At 39.1% G+C, this 24,541-nt stretch overlaps 1 protein-coding gene across 2 annotated transcripts in view; it reads left to right on the forward strand.

Annotated features, from left to right (window-relative positions):
* The window catches only part of LOC126474877 (structural maintenance of chromosomes protein 1A), a 168,491-nt gene that overhangs the window by 128,638 nt on the left and 15,312 nt on the right, over positions 1-24,541 (forward strand). For both annotated transcript variants that reach the window (XM_050102360.1, XM_050102361.1), the window contains exons 19-20: positions 7,790-7,926; positions 21,373-21,517. In XM_050102360.1, the coding sequence (XP_049958317.1) occupies positions 7,790-7,926; positions 21,373-21,517 (282 nt within the window). The remainder of the gene's footprint in view (positions 1-7,789; positions 7,927-21,372; positions 21,518-24,541) is intronic.

A 24,541-nucleotide genomic window follows, 5' to 3' on the forward strand; every position in this document is an offset into this window, starting at 1 on the left:
ACTACTCAAAAGGATGTCGTTATCAGGAGAAAGAAAACTGGCGTTCTACGGATCGGAGCGTGGAATGTCAGATCCCTTAATCGGGCAGGTAGGTTAGAAAATTTAAAAAGGGAAATGGATAGGTTGAAGTTAGATATAGTGGGAATTAGTGAAGTTCGGTGGCAGGAGGAACAAGACTTCTGGTCAGGTGACTACAGGGTTATAAACACAAAATCAAATAGGGGTAATGCAGGAGTAGGTTTAATAATGAATGGGAAAATAGGAATGCGGGTAAGCTACTACAAACAGCATAGTGAACGCATTATTGTGGCCAAGATAGATACGAAGCCCACACCTACTACAGTAGTACAAGTTTATATGCCAACTAGCTCTGCAGATGACGAAGAAATTGAAGAAATGTATGATGAAATAAAAGAAATTATTCAGATTGTGAAGGGAGACGAAAATTTAATAGTCATGGGTGACTGGAATTCGAGTGTAGGAAAAGGGAGAGAAGGAAACATAGTAGGTGAATATGGATTGGGGGACAGAAATGAAAGAGGAAGCCGCCTGGTAGAATTTTGCACAGAGCACAACATAATCATAACTAACACTTGGTTTAAGAATCATGAAAGAAGGTTGTATACATGGAAGAACCCTGGAGATACTAAAAGGTATCAGATAGATTATATAATGGTAAGACAGAGATTTAGGAACCAGGTTTTAAATTGTAAGACATTTCCAGGGGCAGATGTGGACTCTGACCACAATCTATTGGTTATGACCTGTAGATTAAAACTGAAGAAACTGCAAAAAGGTGGGAATTTAAGGAGATGGGACCTGGATAAACTAAAAGAACCAGAGGTTGTACAGAGATTCAGGGAGAGCATAAGGGAGCAATTGACAGGAATGAGGGAAATAAATACAGTAGAAGAAGAATGGGTTGCTTTGAGGGATGAAATAGTGAAGGCAGCAGAGGATCAAGTAGGTAAAAAGACGAGGGCTAGTAGAAATCCTTGGGTAACAGAAGAAATATTGAATTTAATTGATGAAAGGAGAAAATATAAAAATGCAGTAAGTGAAACAGGCAAAAAGGAATACAAACGTCTCAAAAATGAGATCGACAGGAAGTGCAAAATGGCTAAGCAGGGATGGCTTGAGGACAAATGTAAGGATGTAGAGGCCTATCTCACTAGGGGTAAGATAGATACCGCCTACAGGAAAATTAAAGAGACCTTTGGAGATAAGAGAACGACTTGTATGAATATCAAGAGCTCAGATGGAAACCCAGTTCTAAGCAAAGAAGGGAAAGCAGAAAGGTGGAAGGAGTATATAGAGGGTCTATACAAGGGCGATGTACTTGAGGATAATATTATGGAAATGGAAGAGGATGTAGATGAAGATGAAATGGGAGATAAGATACTGCATGAAGAGTTTGACAGAGCACTGAGAGACCTGAGTCGAAACAAGGCCCCCGGAGTAGACAATATTCCATTGGAACTACTTACGGCCGTGGGAGAGCCAGTCCTGACAAAACTCTACCATCTGGTGAGCAAGATGTATGAAACAGGCGAAATACCCTCAGACTTCAAGAAGAATATAATAATTCCAATCCCAAAGAAAGCAGGTGTTGACAGATGTGAAAATTACCGAACTATCAGCTTAATAAGTCACAGGTGCAAAATACTAACACGAATTCTTTACAGACGAATGGAAAAACTAGTAGAAGCCAACCTCGGGGAAGATCAGTTTGGATTCCGTAGAAACACTGGAACACGTGAGGCAATACTGACCTTACGACTTATCTTAGAAGAAAGATTAAGGAAAGGCAAACCTACTTTTCTAGCATTTGTAGACTTAGAGAAAGCTTTTGACAATGTTGACTGGAATACTCTCTTTCAAATTCTAAAGGTGGCAGGGGTAAAATACAGGGAGCGAAAGGCTATTTACAATTTGTACAGAAACCAGATGGCAGTTATAAGAGTCGAGGGACATGAAAGGGAAGCAGTGGTTGGGAAGGGAGTAAGACAGGGTTGTAGCCTCTCCCCGATGTTGTTCAATCTGTATATTGAGCAAGCAGTAAAGGAAACAAAAGAAAAATTCGGAGTAGGTATTAAAATTCATGGAGAAGAAATAAAAACTTTGAGGTTCGCCGATGACATTGTAATTCTGTCAGAGACAGCAAAGGACTTGGAAGAGCAGTTGAATGGAATGGACAGTGTCTTGAAAGGAGGATATAAGATGAACATCAACAATAGCAAAACAAGGATAATGGAATGTAGTCTAATTAAGTCGGGTGATGCTGAGGGAATTAGATTAGGAAATGAGGCACTTAAAGTAGTAAAGGAGTTTTGCTATTTGGGGAGCAAAATAACTGATGATGGTCGAAGTAGAGAGGATATAAAATGTAGGCTGGCAATGGCAAGGAAAGCGTTTCTGAAGAAGAGAAATTTGTTAACATCCAGTATTGATTTAAGTGTCAGGAAGTCATTTCTGAAAGTATTCGTATGGAGTGTAGCCATGTATGGAAGTGAAACATGGACGATAAATAGTTTGGACAAGAAGAGAATAGAAGCTTTTGAAATATGGTGCTACAGAAGAATGCTGAAGATTAGATGGGTAGATCACGTAACTAATGAGGAAGTATTGAATAGGATTGGGGAGAAGAGAAGTTTGTGGCACAACTTGACCAGAAGAAGGGATCGGTTGGTAGGACATGTTCTGAGGCATCAAGGGATCACCAATTTAGTATTGGAGGGCAGCGTGGAGGGTAAAAATCGTAGGGGGAGACCAAGAGATGAATACACTAAGCAGATTCAGAAGGATGTAGGTTGCAGTAGGTACTGGGAGATGAAAAAGCTTGCACAGGATAGAGTAGCATGGAGAGCTGCATCAAACCAGTCTCAGGACTGAAGACCACAACAACAACAACCCTTAGAATCCACAGTTCTGTTAGAAGGCACTTCAAAGGTTACCACCATCTCAGCCAAAGGTTACCACCATCTCATCCATGTTTTCAGTTTGTGAAAGTTCAAACTATTCTCTTTTCCTTGCATTAATGATGAATTGATGAAATTCAACAATTTGTTGTTCATACTCAGGTGGCACCCCCTATGATATTTTTGTCATGGTCCACATAAAAAGTCAATACTGTTTCATAAATCTTGAACACCATTATGTTGATCCAGTAAAGTCAGCAATCCCTTTGTTAGTGGGAACTGCTTTCGCTCAGTGAATGATCATTTTCATAGAAAGTGAAATTCTTGCTTTTCTGTTCTCTAAAAATAAAGTATTGAGTTCTGCTTCAGGTTTTGGTCATTCAACTGTTCCACTTCTCAGTACATGTTTACTGTGAGGTGATTTTTTTTAAAAATACCTTCCTGAGTCCACCAAGCTCTTTTCATTTTTAGGGTTTCTTACCTCAGTTGGTAAAAACGGATCCCTCGTGGGATCACCTTGATGTCTGTCTGTCTGTCTGTCTGTGTCTGTCCAACTGTTCAAAAACCTTTCTCTCAGGAATGTGTAGATTTATCAAGTTGAAGTTTGTCCCATACAAAGGTCTGTGGTTCCTTGATGGTGTAATAAATGCCATTTTCCAAATCAATGTAGTCAAAAGATTTGTCCATTTGTCACATGTTTTGATACTTGCAAACTCACTCATTAAAACCTGTTAGGTACTTGCCATTGGTTTGGAATCATGAAATTAGGTAAGAAGCAAGAAACAAATCTGAAAACTGTTAATTTGTAATTGTACCACATACTCCCTTCCCCCTCCGCTATTTGTTATCTGACTGTCCATCCTTTCTTCTAAGAAATGGATAAACATATCAGGTTGAAATTTATGTCACGTACTAAGGTCTATAGTCACTTCACATTATAATAAATGTTAAGCTTCTAAGTCAGTGCAGACAAAAGATGCAGCCATGTATGTCTCATATTTTGATACTTTCAAACTCACTAATTATGCCCTATAGGGTACTTCTCCTTACATAGAATCATGAAGTTTGGCCAGAGGAAGGTTTCACAGAAGTAGTAAAGGAAATAAAAATCAGAGATTTGTTAATTTATAATTATATTACATGAAAAAAATTTCTGTTTTTCACTTGATATGATACTTTGAACTTGAAAGTAAAACATTCTTGAAGTCTTGGAATCACTGCGACCAATGTCTTGCTAGTATCAATGTCAATTACAGGCAAAAATCCTGAGATTCTAGATCCCCAGAATGGATGAACTAACTGTCTGTATACATATTAAGTTTTTACAGAATCCTCAGTGTGTAGTCGTTCTCACTCCTGGTCAAATTTGATTCAGTTGGAGATGGCCCGAAATACCTTTCTGCAGCCCTATTTCCATGCTCTTTAGTGTATGCAATCACTTGCAGTTTAAATGCAGTAGTATAGCAATGCCATTTTTCAGTCATAGTTTGCAAAAGAAACCACAGTACAGGAGTGAAGTAAGTGGATCTCCACACTAAACACAAGAGTAACTGAAGCTTGAATGAACAATGTAAAAACCATTAATGACAACGTATGTGCATACAACAAACTCTCTACAACTGGAATGCTCAAAATTCGCAAGGAAGCTAACAGTGAATTGCTTCCAGCCAGAACATAGAAAATTTGGATTAAGCTTATAGGCACCTACATTAACTTGCAATCAGCTTATACACCAGCAAATACAATAAAATGAATGCAGTAATGTGGTCAAAATATGGGATGGTAAAATGGAAGGAATGAAATTGAAATTAATTTACAAAAATAATTCAGATCACATGAACAAATATTCCACTTCCAAGTGGAAAAAGAATTGTTGGAAGAAAAATTAGAACAAATGGAAAAGCTAATATGGTGGTTAAAATGATGTGAAAAAGGAACAAATTTAAAAAATTACATTTAAAGCAATTAAATGAATAAAAATAACCAGTGAAGACTAAAATAAAAAATTTCTAGCACCTGACAAAACACGAACCCACAACCTTCTGCATGTGAAGAGTCTACCTCAACCATTATACTATGCAACCAGTCTGTGTAACATTCCTCTTTTAAAGCTGTAAGGTATCAAGTTAAATTCCAAAATCTGTTTTCATCAATTACTCGCAAATGAGGACTAACTAGGGTGAATGACTGCAGGGTGTATCGGGGACCTTAACCTACATCACCATATAAGTGGTTTCGAAATGTTAATCTCGCCACTGGGTACCTCTCCTTGTAAGTTTAAATTTCAGCAGGTCCACAGCTAACCCCTCTGTTTACCACAAAAAATCAAGGAAGTAGGTATTAATGCAGATGACACACCGTTTTTTTTTTTTTAACAATTTGCAAAAAAAAAAAATGCAATTAATAAGAAACTAAAGGACTTTGGAAAATTATCCAATTATCTGTGCACCCCAGTAACAAGACTTTTTGGATGGACCAATCCCATTATGTAAATCGGATTTTGTAAAAGTGTAACATGGAGTACTGCCATAAGGCATCCACACCGCTAAATAACAATCAGGTAATAACTCATGAAATGAGCCCAAAAACAGAAATAGAAAAAGCTGCCATGAAGAATGTCACACACAGAGGAGGCATAAGTAATGTAATAATATGCTCAACTAGGTACTGGACAACATGTAGCATATGCAGTTCAAGCAGTGAGTCGGTTTGATATTAACCCAGGAGTACCCTCATTGGCTAGTTGCAAAGATAATCCTATGGTATCTAAAGAGAACTAAATATTTTAAACTACAATTTTCAAAAGATGAGAACCGTGATTTAAGGATAGACTGATGCTGACTGGGCCGAGGATACTGTAGATGGAAAATCTACCACCAGTTTCTTGTTTGTCACAAGGTGCTGCAGTTTCATGGAATAACAGAAAACTGCCACCAGTAGCTCTCTAGACAGTAGAGTGGAGTACATGGTATTAACTTCTGCCTGTGAGGAACCGCTTTGGTTCTGAATGCTGCAAGGAGAAATACCCCCTTTTGCAAAAGAGGGCCTGATTAAATAATTTTGTGTCAACAAAGGTGCAATTGATCTGCCAAAGACGTGGATACAAAGACCCCACTAAACACATTGACACCAAGCATCATTTCTTCACATAAAAAACTGTTTCAAGATAGATCGCAGTGGAGCAAATTTCAACAAATGGAATGCCTGCAGACATGATAATGAAGAAGCTGCCTCCAGATGTCGTCAACTAACCATCTAGCAGAAGTGTTGAAGGTTATCATTTAGAATCAGTGCCTCTACCAGAAGATTCATTTTTGTAGGGGGATACAAGATGACTTAGATAAAATTTCAGCTGGGGTGATAATGGCAGCTTGCTCTAAATGTAGAAAAATGTAAGTTAATACTAATGAGGAGAAAAAAAAACAATCTTGTAATGTTTGAATACAGCATTATAATGTGTTGCGTGCCACAGTCACATTGATAAACTATCTAGGTGTAATGTTACATCGACTTGGGAGAATTTTGGGAAGATATAGCTCATAGCTGTATGTCCATTTTCGTGGATCACTCACTCCGATTTAGTTCATACTACATGCTGTCATCTAGAAGAAAGGGAAATGTTAATTAAAAGAAACACCAGAAGTACAGAATATATCAAAAGCATAACTGTGAGCACATAGCACATGTTGCTTCCATGGGGAAACTGATAAAGCATTACATCCATGTACCAAGAATCCTGGATTTGAACCCCAAAAATGTCACATTTTTTTACTGTATTTTATGCTTGAAAGTGTGACATGGGACAGTGTGTTTATGACATGTAAAAGGGCTTTTTGGAAGTAAATCTATAGAGCACATTTGTAATTCCACAGAATATACAGTCAGAACAGAAAAATAAAGAAACAACTGCATCACACATGCAGAAGTAATGGTAGTAATAAAATTAATAATAAACAAAATGATAACATCAGTAATAGCCACATAAAGTTCAACTAATGAAGCAAAAGCAGGCTGCCAGAAGAACATTGTTACAAACTCTGAAAAGTCCTTTCACATGTCTAGAAAATGTTCTCCTATATAACAGTTTAACGCATAAACAGTTAAAAAAAAAAAAAAAAAAAAAAAGTGGGGCCTTTGATACAACAACTGAACACATTTATCTTCTCACCCATGCAAGATCTACAGTACTATCTCACAGATACACTTTTCCTCAGCTCTGTAACTCTGGTGATACCTTTAATTACCATTTACGCATGTTCTACTGGACAGCAGCACACAGGAGGAACTAAATTGGTGTTTTGGTTCATACTCTATCGACATACGTTTGGTACCGACCTGATGGTCTGACATCTGGAGGTTTGGGTGTCAGAATTTGGTGTGATGTGGGGGGACTGCCTGACAGGAAGAATTGGCAGTAAAAGAGTGGTGGTGGTGGTGGTGGTGGTGGTGAGAGGAACAATAACAGAAGTTGTGAAGAGAAAAATGCTTGCAAACAATTTCTGTTTGTTCTTCTTTTACCAAAATGTGGAGAATTAAAAAAGATCAAAATTGGTAATGTTGACTTTATTTGGCAGAGTGTAATATACTTTATATCAATAAAACAGTTTGTAATTTTGATTAATTAGACAGTGTTAAAAATAAACCCCAAGAAGCCTTTTCAAAATAGTGGATCCTCTTATATTCAGTGTAATCCTGTGACCGGATAAATACAGTACTCTTCGAACCCCACATTTCTTTAAATATGTGCTGGTTTTGGCTTGTAGCAGTTTTTTTGCTGTTTTATTAAATTGTTATGCAAGGTAATGTTATATTGTTAATTAAATATTTTTATATTATTTGAGTGGCTGTAAACACGAACTTTTTCAATTTAGATGGAAGATATTGCAATACCAATGCAACGTGGTAATATGGAAGACATTGCACAAGAAACATCCACAGGAGACAATACAGAAACAACTTCAGAAACGAACTCGCTTAGCACACAACAGATATATGATAGAGAAAGCCGGTGAGTAATCTACTTTGCATAATGTAAATTTTTCATGGACTTTCTCTCTCTTCAAGAATGATTCTGTCACTACTAAAAGTTGCTTTTTAAACTGTTCTTGTCATTTTAACAATTATTTTAGTATGTCATTTTATTAATAGTTCTTGAATGAGATGTTATGTATTTATGCTGTGAGGAATGTAGTTTCTCTCTTTTTGTAAATTTTGTTTTCATGCTTTTGATAACAGCACTGTATAGATGAACTGCATTGGGTTAGATAATGAGAATGTGTTTCGTAGCTATTAGACATGAATTACCTCAGTCTAAAGCAAAATAACTTTACAGATACTATTTGAGGCAGAGAAATAATACTATCCTTACTTTTAGTGATTACATCCAGTTGACACAGAATACCTAAGTCATCATGAGAGGGGTCCTAATGCTAGTTCCATTTATAGCATTTGGTAGGTCACAGGTGCCTCCTAGGTCATATAAAATTATGAGTACTCCAGGGAGAGCATTCTACCTTGGCCGAGTTCACGTTTGCTGAATCCAGGATCAGGAACGGGCAGCTTTCTGGATGCTGCCAGTCCTCTGTAACTGTAATGTCTCTGTTTGCATCAGTGACCACCGTATGGTGCAGTGGTGTAATCTTATGTTGTGTCACAAGGAGTGAGAATCTTAACGTAACTGCGTATATTGTGAGTTGTTAGCAAGCCACTTCTGGGGTACCATTTCATCCTAGTTGCCTGAGCCATGCTCAGGCAAGTGATTTCCTATATTTCTAGCTGCTTGTGGAAACATCCAGGTGAATTTGTCACATAAAAACACTGCCAACAAAATGCATATTCTGTTTGGAACCAATTACACCCTTGAATGAAAGCTCAGAATAAATACCTATGAATAACAGAACGCTTAATATGTCTCATAATGTGTTTCTGAGTATTAAAACACTGACAGGAAGCTTAGAAAATGTGTCTCCTTTTACACGCATAGCAGGTACACTGAAATCAGTTAAGTGTTGGTAATGGAATACTATTAGTGGAAACAGAAGCAGCACATCTAACTGAACAAAAAACAGCAGGCAAAGTGCTATGCAAATACCTAATTTTGATGGAAATGCACAACATAAACTGTAGTAAGACAATCATTTTATGCATTGGCTTAATGCACGAAGATGTGCAGGAGCCAAATGAAGAATGGTTAGAGGTTGACATGACGAATCTCAAAAACATCCTGAAGTGACTGAATAGTGAACTAGTAGAAACAGTTTTATTTGTCCTGACCTTCAGTTCTCCAACTTTTCCTGAACATACAACAGCTGGGTTCATCCACTGGAAAGTTGTCTGCCCCTAACCAACTGTGTTCCAAGGGTCAGTAGGCCCATTATGGACACACCCACAGCAGGAAGTGGTACATGTACAAGAAACACATTTTAAATCATTTGTCAGATGACCACTTGCTCCTATTTTTAAGGGATTATAGCGTACACAAAAAGGAACACTCAAGTGACAGAGAAAGAATGATAAGTAGTCATCTTCATTGATGGCAATTGATGTCATGGTGTGCCTTAAGCATATAGTTGCTGAATGTTCACTGTATGCGTCCTCCATGAACTGTTAATCAGAAACTCTCATTAACATTATAATACAGTTCCTGTTGCATTTTCTCCGCTGTGGTAGTTGCAGTGCACACCATTTGTTGTTAAGGGTTTCTTGTTCTGAATATGCACTTACCTAGGATGCACTTAAGCACTAACACCAGACTGTTCTCCAACATCAGTATTTCATTATACTCTCCATATTGTGTGCATATGGGACGCCTCTGTGGGAAGTGGATGATGATCTGCATTCCAGTGACCACTTCCCACCTGAATAAACAGCAAGAGCAGTTCATTAAAGAGAACTTTCAAGATGTGTGCTCAGCAAAGCAAACTGGACACTGTAAAGCCAGCTGCTTTTATCTGACCATAGAGAACATTCACATATGCATTTATTACGTCACCAACACAATCCATCACACATGTCAAAGTGTTCAGGACAACTAAGAAGACAGTTGGCTCCCTGGTGGAGTGAATATTGATGCTCCAGAATCAGGGAGACATGCCGGGCATTATGGAGTGCAGGCTGTCAGATAAGAACCTAGCAGCCTTTTGGTCACAAAACAATAATAAAAAAGAGAGCAAGAAGAGAATGTGCAGAAATTTCTGAAAGATCTATAAATCATTTTCATTTATTTATTTATTGTTCCGTGGGACCACATTAAGGAGAAGTCTCCATGGTCATGGAACGACTCAATACATGAAATTATAACACGATTGTAGAAACAGATAAAATGAAATATAAGAAACATATTCAGGCGACAAGTCGTAAGTTTAAATAAAGAAAATCAACAATGTAACACTGGAATTTGCTTCATTTTTTAGCTCTTCCAGGAGCTCCTCGACAGAATAGAAGGAGTGAGCCATGAGGAAACTCGTCAGTTTAGACTTAAAAGTGTTTGGGCTACTGCTAAGATTTTTGAGTTCTTGTGGTAGCTTATTGAAAATGGATGCAGCAGAATACTGCACTCCGTTCTGCACAAGAGTCAAGGAAGTGCATTCCACATGCAGATTTTATTTCTGCCTAGTATTAACTGAGCGAAAGCAGCTAACTCTTGGAATAAGCTAAAATTGCTAACAACAAACGACATTAAAGAAAATATATGTTGTGAGGGCAATGTCAAAATTCCTACACTATTGAATAGGGGTTGACAAGAGGTTTTTGAACTTACACCACACATAGCAGGAACAGCCCGTTCTTGAGCCAAAAATGCCCTTTTTGAATCAGAAGAATTACCCCAAAAAATAATACCATATGACATAAGCGTATGAAAATATGCGAAGTAGACTACTTTTCATGTTGAAATGTCACTTATTTCAGATACTGTTCTAATGGTAAATAAAGCAGCATTTAGTTTCTGAACAAGATCCTGAACATGGGCTTTCCACAACAGCTTACTATCTATCCGAACGCCTAGGAACTTGAACTGTTCCGTCTCACTTATAATATGCCCATTCTGTCTGATCAAAATATCAGTTCTTGTTGAATTGTGAGTTAGAAAGTGTAAAACCTGAGTGTTACTGTGATTTAGCATCAAATTATTTTCCACAAGCCACGAACTTATTTCATGAACTACATTATTTGATAATGTTTCAATATTACACACACGATCCTTCACTACCAAGCTGGTGTCATCAGCAAACAGAAATATTTTTTAATCACCTGTAATACTAGAAGGCATATCATTTATATAAATAAGAAACAGCAGTGGCCCCAGCACTGACCCTTGGGGAACGCCCCACTTAACAGTGCCCCATTGGGACTGAACATCACTACCACTCCCAATATTGCGGAGAATTACCTTCTGTTTTCTGTTCTTAAAGTAAGAGGCAAACCAATTGTAAGCTACTCCCCTTACTCCATAATGGTCCAACTTATGCAGTAATATTTTGTGGTCAACACAGTCAAAAGCCTTCGTTAAATCAAAGAAAACACCTAATGTTCGCAACCTTTTATTTAATCCGTCCAAAACGTCACAGAGATAAGAGAATGTAGCATTTTCAGTTGTTAAGCAATTTCTAAAACCAAACTGCACATTTGATAGCAAATTATGTGAATTTAAATGCTCCAGTAACCTTGTATATACAACCCTCTCGATAACTTTAGCAATTGTATGTAAGCATTTATAGGATTCCAGGCAAAGGAGCAAGGTGTGCAGTAGCTTAAGTAATGAATTATGGTATACTCAGGACCAGTAACAGACACATTTTGTAAAGACTTTGTAGAAACTATCTTATGTGAGCCTTTAAATAGGCATTGCGCACAATGCCACAGTGAATGGTCAGTCATCATCTAACCACCACTAATAGTGCATTTAGATGTGAAGATATTAGTTACTGACTGGATTTTGAGAAAAGTAATAAATATTGTGAACTGCAAGCTGATAAGCTGCAATTTAAATTTCTGAAATCACACCTTGGTTATTGAGAATTTTTACAGCGTCTATTCTATTGTCAACTGAACCACAGATAAGACATTATATGAGGTATAAAAGTCTGTGGATAGGTAGGTCCTCAGCCAGTTTCAGTATCTGTTCAGGAGATGTTACTGTACTATTGATAACCTGACCTTGCTGGAGATCACTATACCCCTACTTTGCTCTACAGGCACCTCTTAATAAGTATCTTCTTCAATGTTTAAGAAGGCTGCAATACTCCTGGGAGAAATAATTCCCTTGACCAGCTTCACATACAGGGCTCTAAGGGACTTGTTCCAGATTACCACAGTCCCTCCAGTGCTAATATTGTTTTAGATATACAGACAGTAATTTCCTGGGCATTCATTTTATGTGAGCAAATGGTGTATTTCAAAGCTGTGTTTTAAATGTGACTTACTTTCTTCTTCTCTCTCCTTTATTTCCCAAGTTAAGGAGCCCTTACTTATGAACAACTGTGCCATTTTCTGCTCTTTCATTTTCCCAGCAACCAGACAGTAGTCTTTCACTGAGATTCCTGGGCCTCTTATTGTTTTGATGAAGGTCTTAGTTGGCTGCCACATCAAAGGAAACTGAAGGCAGCCCCTCAAAACACTGTGTATTGTAAAATGATTAATCAACAGGACATTGGGAAAGGACAGAAAATATCTGCTCTTTTAGAACCTTTGTATGATCCTTGTTCAATTTTTGTTGTGCAGTATATAGGGTTCACTATGGGGGAATCAGGCTGGCAACAGCAGGCATTTGGGACAAGCCCCATTCCTAGCCTCTGTTTCCATCATGAGGAACCACCACTTGATACCAGGTGGCAGCTGCTTGTGGTGCAACAGGCATGTAAAACCACCTCCCTCCTATAATCACCCGTAAACCATATGATTGCTCATCTACCTATGGAGCAATTTTTTAATAATGAGAGTAATGAAGACCTTCGGGATTTGCATAAAGAACATCTTTCAGATTTTGGTGTAATGTGTGGTGTCACCGCCAGACACCACACTGGCTAGGTGGTAGCTTAAATCGGCCGCGGTCCATTTAGTACATGTCGGACCCGTGTGTCGCCACTGTGAGATCGCAGACCGAGCGCCACCACAAGGCAGGTCTCGAGATACGGACTAGCACTCGCCCCAGTTCTACGACGACTTTGCTAGCGACTACACTGACGAAGCCTTTCTCTCATTTGCCGAGAGACAGTTAGAATAGCCTTCAGCTAAGTCCATGGCTACAACCTAGCAAGGCACCATTAGCCTTACATAGTTTGATAGTTATCGTATGAAATGTCTCATCAAGAACGATGTATACAACAAGGAATAAAAGTTAAGTATTCGAGGAGCTGCATACTTTTCTTATTAGCATTCACTACTTATCCTGTTCCAGAATTCACGCCCGTCTGCGTTAGATAGCGTGCATTTCGGCCTCCTCTATCTACAAGGTGTTGGCACATTTGCCAACACATCATAATGAATATAAATGTTTTACACCAAGAATATTAGCAAAAGTACAGAGGCATATAGGCAGTCATTTTTCCCTCGCTCTGTTTGGGAGTGGAACAGGGAGAGAAGATGCTAGTTGTGGTACAATGTACCCTGCGCCGCACCGTATGGTGGATTGCGGAGTATGTATGTAGATGTAGATATAAAAGTATGGATTGCTACTCACCATAAAGATGACGTGAAGTTACAGACAGACACAATTAATAGACTGTTATGCTTTTATCTTTCAGCGAAAGCCTTATTCAGAAAAGAAAACGCACAGACATTCATAAAAGAAAGCACACTTCATGCACATGACTGCCGTCTCCAGTAGCTTGGACTGGTATGCAACTATTATGTTGAACAAAACTAGCAACCTGGAGTAGAGTGAGAAAGGGGGAGGGATAACAGGGAATGGGGGGGGGGGGGGGGCTGTCTGGCAGAGTGTGCAGGAATTACACAGAGGCGTGACAAGTCTGCTAGGTGCCAAGTGTGTGACAGGGAGTTGGGGGGGGGGGGGGGGGGGTAATGGGGAGCAGAAAAGGAGAGGGGCAGGGAAAGGGAAAGACGGGTGGGTGCATTGGAAGAGGGCACCACACAATGAGGATGGGGTATGTGAATAGGGAGAAGGTGTTAGGACACTGTTGGATGGAGGGTGTGGAGACAGTAGGTTAGCTCAGGTTGAGTTTGGGATACAGGATATTTTTCCAGCTCAATATTATGTAAAAGTCAACACCTATATCTTTCAGGCACTGTTTATAATGTATATTTTTACAGATTTTTTTGTTGGTATCAGGTAACGCAGCACACTTTCTAAACAAATTAGAAGTATTTGAATATTTTTGAACCTGCTTAGAGTTATTAAAAAAATTACAAAGAAACTTAAGCAATTTTTTTTCCAAAATGCTTCCTCAAATCGAGGTACCATTTAATCTAATGTTATACATTTGAAAGAGATCATATTTTTACCAGATATGCCTGATATGATGGCTGAGGTACTAGACCTATTTAATTCCACCTATTATGTATATTACAAGGATAAAAAAGTATCACATCTTACATTTTAATTTTTATAATTTTTTTTTCCTAATAATAATGTTATTTTTTCTGTAATTTTGTTGATTCTGCAATAAAGCTTAGGTCTACTACATAAGTATGGACTATTGCAAGTTACAGGAAAAAAATTAGAGCAATGCTTTATAAACTTTAGTAAATATTTTTACTTAAATTCTGAAAAATACAACTTGCAGGAAATTGCAAATGAAGATATGAGTCCAAATAAATTGTGCTTCATAGCATTCCTGAAGCATCATCTTCATCCTGCAGCATTTCTTCATCTTCAAGCTTCCTCTTGGCATTCTTGGCATTCCTTTTAGCACTTCTCACTTCTTTGGTAACGAAGAGCGAATTTTTCAGCTTCATGCACCCGTTGTCACATGCAAGCAATTGATCTTCCATATTAGATCCACATTTTATGACGAAATTTCTCAGGACTACCAACTTTCCTATCACTCCATCATTGAAACATATCACTGCATCTAGTACACCAATTTTTAATGTATTGACTCCTACAAAAACATTCTTGGGTTATCTTTCCCACAATCTTTGAAACATTTTCTTTTTTATTCTAAGTGCCCCCATGAAGACATTTACTAAGCAAAACATGGTCACTCAGGTCTCTAAATATTGGTTTTATTTCATTCATAAGAGGCTCAGGAAGGGAATGCTTATGACGGTATGTTTGACCACTTTCTTTTGCTTTTTGTTAACCACACCAAGAATCTGCTCCTTTAGGGCAAAGACCGTGATCAGGGTGGTCATCTGTGGACAGCTTATGAAAGTAGGTGGCTCATACAGCTCCAGAAGTGCAGTTCATCTAATGGCCAGTCCATAACAACTGTGAAGGAGATCTATTTCAGTTTCTGTTAATCTGCCTCGGCCAGACTTATTTTCCATCAGATAGCAACTTTCCTTTCATTTCTCTTAATAGCTCCCTCTATCTAGCACCCATCCCCATTTGCACATGTCCACAACACTCCAGTTTTGTTATCAAGGTATCACCATGAACATTGAACTCATTAATTTTATTGAAACCTTTAGAGTCCCCATTGCCGAGATACTTCTTATATCTAACTTTATAAATGGGCACCGACCTCTAAAATATTTTTAGAGCTCCATCACACTCCATACCTCCACTGTAACCATCGTAATTCTTAGAACACTGACGTTCAATATGTCCTTCAGTGTTACCACGGCAGGTGTGGCAGTACATATATAAGCACTCAGCATCATCAACTTTTCCATTCTCCAGACAAGTAGCACTTAACAACACCATTCAAGGAACCATGTCCTCGATGTTGCCATGTCCCATTAAGTGCAACAGCAATGTCCCTAGTTCCACTAATATTTACAGTTTCTTCTGCTGCATGTTTCATAGATGCTTTAGAGACAACCGTCAAGGCATTAAAAAGTATTTTTATGTACTTGCTGAACCTCCTGGAGAAGGAGGAAGGTCCATCAAACCACAAAACGTTTGAGCAGCCGTTTTTTCTGTTTCCTATTGCATGCATTCCATAAACTAACTTCAAATTCACGTCATATGAATTATTCACAATGTTTGAAGTCATTTTCAAGGTCGATTTATTGCAGGATCTAAACAGAACAACTAATTTTGATGCTAAACCCTTCCTGCTACTTTTTTGTTCAGTTATTTCAAGACAGCCTACACTGTCACATTGTTTACATTTTGCCACTTCCTTTATCAAAGAAGATAAGATGCCCACATCAACAATAACAAATCCACTACAAACAACGACATTGTTAACACAAAAATTTGAACTAGCAGGAGACATGCCATGTGGGAGTTTCTTCACTGAAGAACTTATACATTGGTTGATTTTTTTTAAACAGTGTGGCTTGCTTTGTTTGTAAACTGGTTACCACAGAATTTCCTTTTATTAAATTTCTTGATGCGTGGTGTAGTTCGTATTTATTGCACACTAAAGGATATGTACTTCCACAAATATATGTAGCACTTGGGCAACAAACATTCAGTAACACATGAACAAACTGCTTCTGTGAAACAAAAGTAAGTACTAGCAAAGATAATCATTCACAGACACTAGAAACCTGCACTGTTACCAACATATACAGTGTATCATACATATAATCACTGGAAACAGAAAGCTCACAGTTCTTTTCGAAATAATATTGGTTTCTGTAACAGAAACAAAGGGGGCATGGCGGAATACATGACTGTAACTTCAAAATTTGGTGTATATAGGTTATTTTTCATTTTCAACCCTATAATCTATATATCAGTGTAATTAGGAAAGACTATAAAATTTAATAAAGTCATAAAAAATTTCGATTTTTCCACAATTTATAAGTACCCTGTATCCTTAAGCATTTTAGGTTCAGCTGCTTGTTGTCCCACAGGATAGTCTACCATACTCTCGGCCCACTTTGGCAGTGCCCATTCATCCAAGTGTACAGCTGGTTAGTAGTCATATCAATATGAAAAGCTGTGCAGTGATTGCAGAAGAGCTTGTACATGACACGGCTGCTTTCACAGGTGGTTCGGCCTATGAAGGGGTAGTCTAAGCCTGTGACAGGACAGGAATAGAAAGTTCTGAGTGGGTGGATTGGCCAGGTCTTGTATCTGGGTCTTCCACAGGGATATGATGCATGTTGCAATGGTTTGGAATTGAGAGTGTCATAGGGATGAACTAGGATGTTGTGGAGTTTGGATGGGCAACAGATCATGACTTTAGGAGGTATGGGAACGATCTCAGGTAGGATGTCCCTTGTTTCAGGGCATGATGACAGGTAATCAAAGCATTGATGAAGGATGTGGTTCAATTATTCCAGTCTGGGACGATATTGGACGACGAATGGGGGCAGTCCTTGGTAGTTGTTTCTTGGGGTGGTGGCAGGATCGTGGGTGTGTGGGGGAATGGTATGGGAGATCTGTTCACAGACTAGGTGTGGGGGATAGTGCCTGTCTGTCAAGGCCTTCGTGAGACCTTCAGCATAAGGGACAAGGAAGTCCTTGTCACTGCAAATACACTGCTCCCAGTTGGTCAGGCTGTATTGGGGGAAGGGGGAGGGGATGACAGCTGTCGTTAAATCAAAGAAAACACCTAATGTTCGCAACCTTTTATTTAATCCGTCCAAAACGTCACAGAGATAAGAGAATGTAGCATTTTCATGTTGGTGAACAGTACCTGCATTTTGACAGCTGTCATCCCCTCCCCCTTCCCCCAATACAGCCTGACCAACTGGGAGCAGTGTATTTGCAGTGACAAGGACTTCCTTGTCCCTTATGCTGAAGGTCTCACGAAGGCCTTGACAGACAGGCACTATCCCCCACACCTAGTCTGTGAACAGATCTCCCATACCATTCCCCCACACACCCACGATCCTGCCACCACCCCAAGAAACAACTACCAAGGACTGCCCCCATTCGTCGTCCAATATCGTCCCAGACTGGAATAATTGAACCACATCCTTCATCAATGCTTTGATTACCTGTCATCATGCCCTGAAACAAGGGACATCCTACCTGAGATCGTTCCCATACCTCCTAAAGTCATGATCTGTTGCCCATCCAAATGTTTAATGTGGACAGAGGTGTGGATGGAGCCATAAGAGAGGAGATGGGCAAAGTCCAGGAAGAGGGCACGCTGTTTTGAAGTGGACCAGATGAAGCAGATGGGAGAGAAGGTATTTAGGTTGTGAAAGAATGAGGATAGAGTGTCTTGACACTGAGTACAGATCATGAAGGTATTGGCAATGAATCTGAACCAGAACAGTGGGGTTTTGGGAGGCTAGGAAAGCTTCCTCCAGATGGCCTATAAGTGGATTGGCATAGGAGGTTGCCATACAGGTGCTCACATCTGTGCCGCAGGTTTGCATGTATACCTTTTCCTTCAAAGAAGAAATTGTTGTGTGTTATATAAAGTTTGTAAGGTGTATAAGGACTGAGGTAATGGATTTGGAGTCTGAAGGACATTGGGAAAGGTAGTGTTCAGTAATGGCGACACCATGAGCATGAGGGATGTTGATGTATAGGGAAAGGGTTTCAACACTGATGCATAGGGATCATGGAGGTAAAGGGTTGTGGGGATGGTGGAGAGTCGGTGAAGGAAATGGTTGATATCTTGGGCTCTCTGGTATACAAAAAAAGGAAATGGAGTACAATTTTGCAGGGTATCAAAGCACACTAGAAGTGAGGAACCAGGCATTGCAGTTGGGAAGTTTATCAGGGACACACGAGCAGAAAAATGAACTGCCCCTATGAGCCTTTTCCTTGCTGTTTATCAAAAGTACTAAGCCATTAAATTTAGAGTGGCTGGAAGCATTTGGAAATAAGCTGTGGTCTGTGAAACTTAACTGTTCAGGCATAGTGATCCTCTGGAGCTTGTCCTCTATTGTAGCTGAAAGCAAGAAAAGTGTGGTATGCTTTCAAAAATTTGTGATTTGTCAAGATTCCAGCCTTATACTATTAAGTTGGAGGTTTTAGTGTGTTGCAGAGTAGCTGGCACATCCATTTTTAGCTAAGCAATCCTCAAGGCACGTGTATTGACTGTAATATTTAGTACCTTCTTTTTTAAGCTCTGTATTTCAGGCATACTTGCTAGCGGCAAATATATAAATGATTATAGAGATGTAATTCTCTGTGACAGGTAGAATAGCCATGAAAGTGCATTAATGTTGTTCATGTTTAGTGTTGTTCCTGGGTGTGGTAATGCATCTAAGGGGTATGAACAGTGTCAGATGTTGAATGATCAGTGTGAAGAACATGGAGATGCCGGTTACCCATGTGAGACGAGTTATCAGCACCTGATAGAGTGTGAAAAGGTATCATTATAGGTCTCCATTTGGACACCCAACTGTTCTATCACATAATTTATTAGATTTTTTGATTGAACTTTCCTTTGGCAAAATTACATTTAAACTCTGTTGTACCAGTCCTACTCAGTGTCTCTTGCCATTTATCTGCCCATGTAGCTTGAGAATAGGCTACTGAGAAAATCAAACATAAATACCGTCTTCCGACCACCGCCAAAGACGAAAGAGCTGCTGGGCTCAGCTAAAGACCCACTCAAACTCAACACACCTGGTATATACAGCATTGCCTGCGAATGTGGTGTACAGTACATTGGACAAACGCAGCGCTGCATCTCGAAAAGGTGCAAGGAACACACCAGGCATGTCCGACTTGGACAGATAGAGAAATCTGCTATAGCTGAACATAGCATCAAAGAAAATCACACCTTTGATTTTGAGAACACCCGGGTGCTGTGCCGAGCCGGGAGCTATTGGGACAGCGTCATTAAAGAATCAATAGAAATATGGGTCCACGAGAATCTTGTGAACAGGGACAAAGGTTATCAACTGGGCGCGGCCTGGAATCCAGCATTAGCCGCAATACGCCAGGAACGCACCAAGAACCATCCAGCTCAAGAGACGCGACCGGAATGCTCTGACGGGGACACGAACGGCGCACCCGCTTCCCCCTCCACCCCGCCCACCGGCTCCTCTGGAGCCAGCCTCCCGCGGCCGGGTGGTGGGGGGCACGCCGCAGGTATAAAGGGACCGGCATCCGCAAAGTCTCGGCACTTCGCCAGAAGATGACGAGTATGTCACTCATCGAAATGTCGCAGTTTGAAGACACCGCCACCCGGCTGGAAGCCCGAGAACTCTTCGCCAGCTGTATACGCCGGGAAAGCATACATTCACATGAGGAATGTTGTGGATATTTTACTGTGGCTTTATTGCTGGCGCAATGTGATCACAAATGAGAGTGCTACATCAGATCATTTTTGTCAAGTTAAAGAGGAATGGGGAGGAGGTCGCAATGAAAATCTCATATTAACTTTTTAATTCAGAGAATATACATTATTATAATGGATAACATTTTGTGGTATAAAATTCATCCAGAGTATAGAGAATATTACATCGCTTACCAGTCTTATGGTCTCTCTAAACTGAATGCTTTACAAGTGTGCACGTCCAGGATTCCCCAATTTGAAACAACTGCTGCAAAGATGTCAGATTTCATTTGGGAAGTTCCCTGCTGTGCCAGTCAAAATCATTGCATGTCAGTCACTGAATCAATCATGACATTCTGCGACACACATCAAACTGATGTTATGCTTTTCAACATGAATATGTATCAAAACTTCTATAATGCGTATGTTACACAGCATGCTAACAAATTGATACAAAAATGCAAGCAAGAAGTTAGCCCTTTGTGGAAGAAAGCTAAGCTAAAGTTCACCAACAAGAACTCTCTTAGTGATGATGTAAATCAAAAGATTGAAAAGTTACGTATCATATTGTTCAAAGCAAGGCACAAACAAGGTTCTCTGTCATCTGCAACGACCAGTGACATTTGGTGTATATAATGTATTGAAAAAAGGTCAATTTTTTATGGATAAGTCACCGTTTAATACACTTTCTAAATAAAATAATGTTTTTAAAGAAGTGTTTTAATCAATGCTTAAAACAAATTTTTAAAAAATGATTTCCATGCCTTTTTAGCCGACTACAGGGAAAATCTCACACGAGGTGGGGGGGGGGGGGGGGGTCCAAACTTTGTAAAAAAAGATCAGACTACAAAAAAATGAAACAGACTCGTGCAGTGTGGGCTCTAATTTGAGAGGAAGTTTTCAGGTAGTGCAGACCTTTGCATACTTCATGTACTAGCTGAAGGTTAGATTTTCCTCAGGAAACAAATGTGTTACCTGTAACTGCAACAGCCGAACAATACCCTGCTTTATTAACAATCTTTTTGGAACTGTTATTGTGATTTTCCAGTGTTATATGTTGACATTATTATTTTTTGAAACTGTTGTCATCAGTAGAGTTTTCTACTGACATATAGGAAATTATTTATGTTTGATGTTACTTGTGGAAAAAGAAATTTTAGAACCTCATTATTTCCATTTGTTTTTAGAATTGTCATTGATTACGGACAACTACCAGACAATCTGAAGGAACTAGATGATGCAGACGATGTAAAAAAAATGGATAATAAATTAAGTAAAGCAATAAACGACTTGCAAAACACCATTCAGCGAATACAGGCACCAAACATGCGGGTACGTCTTTTGTTTTATTCTTCTTGAGCATCCCCTTTATTGTGTTCATTGTTTACTGGAACGATTATATTTGTTTTTCCAAATAATGAAAACTGTCAGAACTAATGTAATATTATTTGTATGTCAAACGCATCCATCAGTTTACCAACTTAGAAGACAATGGTAGTTGCAAATATGTCATGTTAATAATTATGTATTTGACATGAACTGCTTTTTGATGGTGTAATTGTAGTTCTGTGTTCTGGCCCTAGGTGGGCCATTCAGGCCCAGACAACCACCGTCTCATACTCTGCCAATAAGGAATATCCTTCAGGCTCCTATGTACCTGTCTTCTTGTTAGCATGAAGATAATAGTAATAACAGCCCGTTTGGGTCATATAGACAGTCATTCTTCCCATGGTCCATCCGTTGGTGTGGTGAGAAGAAACTGTCTTACTCACTGATGGGAAAAAAATTGCATCATCAAGGAGGAGTTGTGTGGCTTAAACAAAAGTTGGTAGGTGTGTTTCTACATCTGAAAGTTCGTGTCTATTCAAATTTCGCATCAGTTGCATAAGAGTGGCACTAGTAACACCTCTGTGAGGACACGAATCAGGTTCGCTATAAATACCTACTGTAATTTCATGAGCATTAGTTACCTTTGAGAATGGACGTGATGAATTGATGTTAGTTAATAATGCCTTTAAGGCGACAAAGATTCCATTATCAGTAGCTCATTGAGTCTGAACAAGGTTGTGTAGCAGGGCTACGAGAAATTGGATGTTCCTTCCGTCTGTGATATTGCAGAAAAACTTAATTGCTAGCAGCGATGGTCAAGCCACTGTACAGTCGCTAGAAGACAGGGCTCTGGATGGTGATGAGGCACTACCAAGAGGGCTGACCGTCATGTTTGGTCTATGACTGGCACATCAGGCTGTTTGTGCAACAGCAATTGTCACCACAGTGGTGCAACAAACTGCTACAAATTGGTTACAAGGCAGTTCCAAGCCAGATGCCCTGTTGTGTGCATTCTACTGACCCCAAGCCACTGCCATTTGTGACTTTAGTGGTGTCAAGTGAAAGCTCATTGGGGGCAGGGTGGAGATCTGTTGTGTTTTCTGATGAAAGCTGGTTGTACATCAGTGCCAGTGATGGCTGTGTTTTGGTTAGGGAAAGGCCGGTTGAGGATCTGCAACCAACTTGTCTGCATGTTAGACAGACTGGACCTATACTTGGAGTTATGGTCTGGAGTGCAATTTCGTATTACAGTGGGAGCGCTCTCTTGTTATCCCATACATCCTGACTGCAAATTTGTACATCAGTACATGCTCTACAGTGTGTTGACATGTTGTCTTGGTCTGCTCAATTACCAGATCTGTCTCCAGTCGAGCATGTATGGGACATCATTGGGCACTAACTCCAGTGTCATCCACCAACAGAATTAACCTTCCCTGTATTGACTGACCAAGTGCAACATGCATGGAACTCCATCTCACAAGCTGATATCCAGCTCCTGTACAACAAAATGCATGCACGTTTGCATGCTTGCATTCAACATTCTGGTGGTTACACATGTTGCTAACATACCAGAATTTAATATTTGCAATGGCTTATCTCATATTAACATTAACCTGTGAGCTTACAATTTTTATCAGTTAAATTTATTTCCAAAATTTCATTACTATACACTAATTATTTTCTGGTGTTGCAATTTTTTCTGTCATTGTATATTCTGTTGATTTCCAGTTTGCAGATGTAGATTTAGAGAATACATTGTGTGCTTTATTATGAGAAATTATTTTTTGTATTTAATTTGTCAAAACAAACCATGTTACTTAATAAAAAAAGCTCCACTGTGTGTACATTAAATGAGTCAGGTGCTGCTGTGTGATCACTATTAGATGAGACCTCGCATCTGTAGGACAATATTTCAAAGTGAAAGATGCGCTGAAATTGTTATTCATTAAAAACTAGCCCATTATGTCAATGGGAACCCAAATAATCAGTCCATTCACTGCTGCAGATGTGTATGTACGTCTTGTTACACCGTACCCCAGGTGCTGTGAATGTGTGTACATACACTACTTGGATTTTCCTACAGTTCTATGGATGTCTGTATGCATCGTGAGTTGCCAACCTTGTACTGCTGCAAATGAGTTATTCCATACCTCTGTGAATAAAAAAGTGTTCACTATTTATCATACAAAATGTGTGCCCCTCATTGCACACTATCGTATTTTGCAGAGATCATCGTTTCAGTATCTTGAATCACTTATGAGAAATGACAATTGTTGTGACCACATGATTCATGAAGCAAAAGGACACAAATGGGCACAACGTGCACAACCCTCCATTTGATATAAAATCCAATAACTCAAGAATGAAATGAGAGATAGTTGTGCTCTCAATTTTAAATAAAATTTAGATATCTTATCTACATTTCATTCACTGCAGTATATAGGCTAAAATCAACCATACACAAAATTTACTCAGTGCTTTTCTACGTCTGCAATCTCTTTAAAAATTGCATGTGATGTTTTACTCAATTTGAGGCAGGGCAGTAAGTATGACAGATAATAAAAAGAAATTCAGTTCTTTATTTAGTGAATATATCAGACTGTAAGATGTGCAAAAATCAAGTTTTTTTTTTTTTTCACCTAATAGTGTTCGAAAAATAAGGTGATAAATATGTTGTATTGGCTGGAATGCTGTGTCTCAGCATTGTCACCAGCATTTATCGAGCAGTACAGCTATAACAAAAGTTGCCCTCAGCACAGACTGCAGAGAGCACATCTGTAGCAGCGAAAAGGTTTACAGACTCCTTGATATCACCATAAACCTGAGTACAACGGATGTAGCTCCTGCAGCGGCTGATATCCATAGGCATAATAAAGCTCTATACTTTGTTGTTAATTGTTTGTTCAATGAAGACTAGCAATGTATTTTCAGAATCGGAAAATGGCACACAATCTGTCACCATTATTTCATTGAAGGTGAAAAACATTCAAAATGTTCGAAAAGATCATGAGAATACACAAAGATAGA

This window comes from Schistocerca serialis, chromosome 4, assembly GCF_023864345.2.
Source record: "Schistocerca serialis cubense isolate TAMUIC-IGC-003099 chromosome 4, iqSchSeri2.2, whole genome shotgun sequence".
NCBI lineage: Eukaryota > Metazoa > Arthropoda > Insecta > Orthoptera > Acrididae > Schistocerca > Schistocerca serialis.